Consider the following 7,793-nt stretch of genomic DNA (forward strand, 5'->3'; position numbering starts at 1 on the left):
GCACAGTCTCACAGACTCACTGGGCAGCCCTGCTGTGGCTAAGCCAGGACGTTGACCTTGGATGGTTTCTTTGCCTTTCAGGTCGTAGATGCAAGTGCGGTTTTAACCAGAAGCCGCGGTAAGGATGCCATGGCTGTGGACATCTGGGGTGATGACGCTAAGAGGGGACAGGGAGGGGCCTGTGGTGTGTGACCCCAAATGAGTGTGCTTTTGGATTCTTGTCTCAGAAACAGGCTGTGTGTGTTGGGGTAGAGGTGGAAGTTTTGAGGATTGTCAGGCAGTCTTTGGGGCAGAGGAGAGGTCAAAACATCAAGGGTTGGCCCATCCTTCTTTTTTCTGATGTATGTGTGGGGTGGGGGAAGGGGGAGAAGATGCTGGATCCTTGTCTGGAGGCCCTTGAGTTGGGCTTGGGAGAAGGGAAGCAGAGGGCCTCCGGGCCTCTCTTGAGATCTGTCTCCTCTCTTCAGGACTTGTGACACTGTCCTGTGGTCACCTGCTCATGAGGTTCTTTGAGCTTTGTGGAATGTTGGGCTTCCTTTCGCCCACCCTCTACCTCCACCTAAGGGCACAACCCATTAGTCCACCATGGTAACCCAGGGCAGCGCTGGACCTCAGGAGTCCAAAGTCTGTGGCAGGACACAACCCAAGACCCCATGCAGCCCTAGGCCATCTCTGACTACATCCCCTTTGGCCCTGGCCTCCCCCCGCCCCATGAGCACCATGGTGGAGAATGATCCACCATGACTTGGAGGAGACGGATCCCAGGGCCCTGCCCCAGCAAGGTGAGTGGCGATGCTCTCTGGGTTTGCCCTGGAGACCTCTGATGGGCTTGCATTTCATCCTCTTGCAGGGCTCCAGGGGACGAGGAGGCCCAGGTGGAGAACCTCGTCACTGCAAATGGTAAGTGTCAGGACAACCCGCCCAGGTGGGATGGAGGGAATGGGCAAGGGTTCTCCTACAGCTTGAGGGTCGGGGACGGTTGCCAGGTGCCGTCGTCTCTTGAGAGCTGGCCGGTCAGACGTGCTTCCATAGTGCCAGAGTGGGAGGTCCCCGGGGCCTCTGCTCTGCATCACTCCCTCCCCTCCACCAACAGGCTGCTGCTCCTGACGGCTGCTGTTTACAGGGAATCTTCTTAGTGTTTGGCATGATACAAAGTGCTTCACTTCTCATTTAATGGGCACACAGCCCCTTGGGGTAGGCGTCACTCTCCACATTTTACAACCAAGGGACTCAGAAAAGTTAACGTGCCAGGTTCTCTAACAAGCGAATAACAGGACAAGGATCTGCCCCAGGTCTGTCTGACTCGAAATCCACATGAGTCACCTTTGCTGTGCGGGTCAGGTTCCCCCAGAGACAGGCACAGTCACGGCTGTGGCAGGGGGTGGCCCGCTGGGGTGAGGGGTTCATGTACTACCCTCCATTCTGGTTCTCTTTCCAGCAACGGAGCCCCAGAAAGCAGAGAACTGAAGTGCAGCCCTCAGGCACAAAGGTAAGATACTGTCTGCCTGCATCTTCCTGTCACCATCACTGTTCTGAGTGAAGTCCGGCCGAGGAGTCATGAGGGAAGAACTGGGCTAGCTCTTGCAACATGCCCAGCTTTTATTACCAGCTGTGCTCTCAGGAGGCTCATGTCTGAAGGGTGATGAGACAGACGGATTGAAACCTCCCAGGTGTACCACACACACACAGAATGAGCAGTCGGGAAATAGAGCTTCCATGCCAACCCAGCGGTCAAGTTGATAGGGTGCCATCCTAGCTACCACGTGGGCATGACTTGGAAGAGAATTAGAGTCAGTGAAATACTTCTAATATCAAAGTAGCATAAAGACAATGGCTTTCAGTGATGATTCAGAGAGTACCTTCAGGCCACTTTTTAAAGTTAACATTTTATTTTTAAACTTTCCAACCCTACGTAAAAGTAGGGAGAATAGTATATGACCCCCCCATACCAGCATTATCAGTTCTTGACGTTTAGGGGCACCGTTTCTAGTTCTATTTAGTATCCGTTTCCATTGTTCATTATATCAACAGTAATGCGGGAAAGTAATAAATGCTTTACAGTTTTCAAAATGCTGCCACAAACACAAACTCACTCAAGCCTGCCAGAAGATGTAAGAAGGACAGGTAGGGTTTAGCTCCATTTTACAGATGAAGAAACTGAGGTCAGACAGAGTAGCCATACATATAGTAAGTAACCGGCTGGAACTCGAGCTCAGAGCTTTGTAGTTGAGTGCTGCATTTTACTATACCCCTCTGCTCCTGCCCGTCTCCCTTTGTAACATACCCTGGAATATACTGGGGCGTGGCGGGGATCAGTCTTCTATCAGCTCACTTCTGCCTTTTTTTCCACATAAATAAGGGATATACTTTATCCTAAATTGTAAGTTAAAGGAGATTTCTGGATGTAAAATGCCTGATACACCAGCTTTTACCATCACGGTAATAACACAGGGTACTTGTGGAGCATTTGAATTCTTTCCTAAGGGTGGGCAGAGTGGGGCTCATTACCTCCTCTCTTCTAGCTGGGCCTCGGGAAGGTTAAAGATGCCTCAGTTTGACGTGGCCATAGATCCAATCCAGGAGGCAGGCATCCCAGCTGCAGCTCGGTGTTCTGTCTATGTCATGGCAGCTGCCAGCTCGGAATCTGGGGAGCGGTGTGGGAAGGCTCCAGGGAGAGAGCCTTGAGCTAGCAGTTGTCTTTTTTTTTTTTTTTTTTACTAGAACTTCCTCAGAAACCCTGTTTTCCTGAGTCTCAGGACTGTGAGCGATTCTTGGAGGTGTCCTGAGATAGAAATCCCGGGTTTAACAATCTCCTTTCCACATCTACCAGGTTCTATCCCCCTGAGAGAGCCCTTCTCCTGAGCTCCACACTCTCCTCCACCTTCATCTCCTGGCCCTGCTTCTCAGGCTCGTCCTCCGTGATTTGCTGAGAACAAGGCACTCAGAGTGGGTCTCATTTTGGGAGTTTCCGTGGGCAGAGGGTCTGTCCTAATTAATGGCTGGGAGACGAGCAGGTAAAGAGTTTTGAAAGGAAGCCAGAGTTTCGTTTTAATTTAAATTCTCTCTCACTTTAACCTCCAGAACCTGAAGGCAGCTGCTTGAACCTTTAGATGCAAATTTCTGATGCTTAAGAAAACCGGCCACTTCAGCACAGATCTTTCCCCAGGAGAAGCCAAGACCTTGTGCATCCCCCACCCTCTCCCCAACCCCTCGACACCTGTCCTCAACTTGATGATGCAATCCCTGCCTCCCTGCAGCCTGTGGTCTCGTCCCCCTCCTGTGACGTGTGTCTGTGTGTGTGTGTCTGTCTGATAATGTGGTCTTTGTGGCTGCTTGTTCGTGGATGACATTGTATCTTAGTGAACCTGGCCCCACTTTCCTGGGTAGGAGCTGAGCCATGTGGCTGTCAGCTCGTCTCTGCTCTCCATGGCCCCATCACCTTCCACTCCCGGGAGTCTGCTTTGTCCCTAAGAGGCCAGTTCCTTCTCTTGATTTAGGGGTGGATGGAGGGGTTGGGCACGGGCGGAGTCTCTGATTGGCTTGGGACTTGGGAAGGTTTACATCACCTTCGTGATCCTTCTACATGGCCCGTCTTCACTCCTTTTATAAGAACCTTGCTTCCATACTTGTCCCTGGACCGAGTCTGTTCTGAGGTCTCTTGGCAGTGGGAGGTTCCCAGCAAGGAGCTGATAAGCCCGCTTTGCCCTCGGGCAGCTACACCCCTTCCCTGGTGCCCATCTGCCCCACCTTACTCCGCCCCTGGGGAACGTGCCCCTTGCATATCTTCTCAGCAATAACCCCGTGGGCTCTGGAACCCCACCCCCTTCTCCAGCCTTTCCTGCTCCCAAGATGCCCATCTATAGCCCAGCTCGTCTGGACTCAGACTCCTGCCCCTGGACTGGGGCTCTGGCAGGTGATGGCTGAAGGGGTGCATTCAGCTGGGGCCGGTGCTCTGGGGAGGGGCAGCTGGGAGAGCAGGGGTCCTTTGCTTCTCTGTCCACATCCCATTGGCCAGGCAGCAGCGGGGGCTCCTGCACCCTCTGCTCGCCTGTCACCGGCCAGAACGGCAAGTGCAGCGGCTGTGCTGCGGGTTAGGGACCTGGCAGGGCTCCGCACAGCCCTGCTGCAGGGGGAACAGCACAAGGGTGAAGCTGGTGAAGAGAGTGGAAAATCAGACCCCGCCCCTCCCGCTCATCGTGTTCTCGTGGAAACTAACCAAACCGTGCCGCTGTGACCAGGACTGCTGTTCTCTGTGTCGTGACCTCTCCTCAACAGCGACGAAAAGGAATAAAATACCACTTATTTCCTAGTGGCTCTGAGGTGCTTTCCTTTCTGTGAAAGAACTTGAATATTTGTAGGGTCTGTGGTGCTTGAAGGGCTAAAGGGACCGTTTCCTCGGTCACAGGGAGGCAGCTGCAGGGCCAGCTGGGAGGTGTTTTATTTCCGGGGGTGGGTTTATTTCCGCAGCTTGACCACTTAGCTCCTCCCCTGTTTCTCCTCGTGCCTCCCCTTCCTCTCCCCTCCTTTACCCGCACCCCTCCTCCTCACCCCTTCCTCCCTCTGCTTCTGCCCCCAGTCATTGGGTTCAGGCTCCACCCCATAGCTGGACCTGTGCCTCCCACATGCCCTGGAGAGAAGGGAATCACGATGGCTTGACCGAGGGCTTGCTGGCCTGGAAGGAAAGGTTCTCACCTGTCCCTTTGGTCAAGTCTGGGGCCACTACCTAAGGACCTGACAAAGAGGGGTGTGGGTGGGTTACTTGGGTTATGATCAAAGCCCTTTTACCCTTTCATCTTTCTCTAAACCCAAATACCCCCTCCTCTGTGAAGCCTTCTTGGACTTAAGGTAGATGAGTCCCTTCTTTCTGTGCTCCAGTCACACTGGTTCCTGCCTTTATCTTCATGTTTAATGCTCTGTGCCTTGGATCACAACTGTAGAGGCCCGTTGGATAATGTCTGTCTCGTAGTGACACAATAGACGGGGAGCATAGGGACCTGGGGTCACCTCGAGCATCCTCCCAAAGACATTCCGATTCAGCTTTTTAAAAAGTACTGTTGGGCAAACAAATACAGCTGTGAGCTGATTCCCTTGGAGGACGCCCATGTGTGGCCCCCATCTCTATGTGTCTTATGTGTCTTTATCGTGAGACCCGAATCCTAGAGGGCAAGGGCTATGTCTTGTTCTGACCTAAGAATGCCTGCAACACCTTACGTTCTCAAAAAAGTCTTCATAGGGTCTGCCTAGATTCCTTGACTTGTTTGGAGCTGCAGACTCAACAAGGCATGGGTCCTGAGGGACTTGGGGGTCTAGCCACTCACGCCTGGCCACCCCTGGGACATCCGTGTTGCCTGTCCTCCTTCTCCACCGCTTAGGCCCTCGGTCCCCCAGGTCCTTGAAAAGACTGAGGCTTATAGTTGAGGTCAAGCTCGGCATTGTCAACCCAGAGATCATGATGGTTAAAACATCTCTAGTCATGCTTAAACTTTGGGAATAAGCTAATGACCCCCCAATCATGGAACACTCACTATGTGTCAGGGAATTGGTAGGCTTTGCAGCAATTTCAGAGGAAGGCTGGATGAAGATCCTTAGAGGCCCCAGGTACACAAAAGTTGGTGGGTACCTCCCCACATTCATTATTGAAAAGAAAACAAACTACAGAAATAAGTGTAAGGAAGTCCAGCGGGGAGGTTCTGATTTTTCTCATAATAGTTATGTTAACAATAGGGAATGGTAGTTCGCATCTCTAGCATAGATAGAAGATGGTTACCTCTACTCTGGCAGACTCTGAGAACCTACCTATTTTTCCTGCTGGTAATCCAGCGTGATCGCTGAGCTAGATGTTCACGTTGTAGATTCTCTCTGATAAACTTGTAACTGGTCTAGGGCCACAAGGCTGGCAGGTAGAGGAGCTAGGAGTTGAGCCCAGGCTGCCTGTCTCCAGAGCTCTTTATAGTACACACGTGGCCTGGCTTCCTTCTTCAGGAGGCTGATATCCAGATAGAGGAAGAGGATCGTCTGGGCTGGTGAGGCTGCTTCCGGAGCCTGGCGGTCCCTTCAGGGCATAAACGAGCTGAACTGCTCTGAGGAGAGTCCTGTGAGAGGTGAGTGATCTGGAAACAAGACACGTAAAGAACAGTCAAAGAAACTGGCGATCAAAATAACAATAACGAACGAATGGATGCAGCTAACATTTATCAAGCACTTACTATGTGCCAAACACTGGGCTGAGGTCTTCACGTGTACCAACTCATTCAGAACTCACAACTCTGTATGATGGCATCCCTATTTTACAGATGAGGAAACTGAGGCTTGGTGGATCTTGCCTGAGTTCGCACTGCTGGTGTCAAAGCCAGGGTCTAGCCCAGGCCAATCCAGCTCCAAGCCAGTGTGACCCTGTGCCACAGAGGAGAGGACCCAGGCCCATCAGCTGGACGTGAGCAGGAGGTAACACTTGGCCTATTGTGAGTGAGTGCTTAGTCCCCAGGCTACGGTGATCCCAGACTGGAGTGAGCTCCCAGTCACTGGAAGTGTTCAAGGTGAGGGAAAATAACCAGCAGATAGGATCCCCTAGGCAAGATGGACTCTGAGAACCTACCCAGAATGACCTAAGTGTCCGGGCCTGAATTGACAACCCCCTCAGCTCCCAACCAATGGATGAGCTGCTTCTTCCTCTTTGGTCTAGCACTGCAGGGCCAGGGCAGAAGAATCCGGAATCCAGGCATGGGTCACTGCTTAATGTGTGTCTTCCTTCTGGGCCAGAATTCCGTGCAGGCAGGACTGCGTCTGTCCACTCAGCCTCTAGGCACGCAACTTATGTTTGTGATTTGGCTGAGTATAGTAGATGTAACTCGGTTGAACAGGAAAGCTGTCGTGCTGTGCCAGTTCCCAGAAGGGTCTCAGAGATCTCAGGTGTCCTGCACGTTTCACCTCCTGGCTGTACCCGCTGCTCCCCACCTCCCCATGAATTTCACTCCAAAGATTTTCAAGTCTATTTGCAAGAGCTGTTGGTGCTACTTAGTACCACATAAAAAAAGGTCAGTCTGCCTTCTCTGTCCCCCTGGGCTGTGGCCCTCCCCATCCCTTTTTTTTTTTGCAGGTTGTGGATAGGAACTTGCCAAATTGTTCTTGGAAGAGAGTCAGAGGCACAGTGCAAGCAGCAGGGAGAGAGGGGTGGGTGAGGGGGATGCCAGGCTGAAGCACACCCCAAGGTCAGCGGGCTCCTTCTCTTCTTGTGGGGAGGAGGGTTCTGCCCTCCGCAGGATCATGGGCTGGCAGAGCCAGGGTGGGAGAGTGGTCCAGCTCTGTCTGGTTCACCCAACCTTGTCCCTGGTAGTTCTGCCTCACCCCGGGCCCAGAGAGAGTGAGATAGATGGTGGGGGGTAGGTCAGGTGTGTTTGCCTGAGCCAGGGGAGGAGCCTTGGAAATACCTATCTCTAGGCCACAGAGAGGGAGAGCGGCCACCTCTCACCATTAGTGTGATTCATTGCTGTCACAGTTGAACTCCAGGGGGCCAGGATCAGCCAGCTCAAGCCAGCCGGCTGCTGACTTTATGGAGCCAGCCCCAGCCCCAGCCCCGTGCCTGGTTGCACAATAGTGGGGCACTTTCCAAGGCAGGGATCGCAGAGCAGGTGGTGGCGCGATCAGGTATCCTGAAGGACTTGGGGTGTTAGGGGCTGCCAGGTGGTGGGCCCCCTGTATCATCCAGATGAGTGGGTTCCTGCCTCCCAGCCTGGCTTGGTGGTGGCTTGGTGGAACAGAAAGAGGCTCAGGACATTTCCTTGTGTTCCCTCCAG

General features: G+C 52.9%; 1 protein-coding gene across 7 annotated transcripts in view; it reads left to right on the forward strand.

The window, feature by feature from the left end:
* LOC116758153 (FXYD domain-containing ion transport regulator 6) overlaps positions 1–7,793 on the forward strand; it is a 58,464-nt gene that overhangs the window by 23,338 nt on the left and 27,333 nt on the right. For 3 of the 7 annotated variants that reach the window (XM_032640874.1, XM_032640873.1, XM_032640875.1), the window contains exons 5-8: positions 82–118; positions 851–900; positions 1,439–1,489; positions 3,082–4,312. In XM_032640874.1, the coding sequence (XP_032496765.1) occupies positions 82–118; positions 851–900; positions 1,439–1,467 (116 nt within the window). In that variant the 3' untranslated portion in view covers positions 1,468–1,489; positions 3,082–4,312. Of the gene's footprint in view, positions 1–81; positions 119–850; positions 901–1,438; positions 1,490–2,830; positions 2,947–3,081; positions 4,313–5,982; positions 6,102–6,293; positions 6,445–6,841; positions 7,035–7,793 lie in introns of those variants that run through there. The other 4 variants (XM_032640876.1, XM_032640878.1, XM_032640880.1 and 1 more) reach the window with 3 other exon arrangements.

Source organism: Phocoena sinus, chromosome 8, assembly GCF_008692025.1.
Source record: "Phocoena sinus isolate mPhoSin1 chromosome 8, mPhoSin1.pri, whole genome shotgun sequence".
Taxonomy (NCBI): domain Eukaryota; kingdom Metazoa; phylum Chordata; class Mammalia; order Artiodactyla; family Phocoenidae; genus Phocoena; species Phocoena sinus.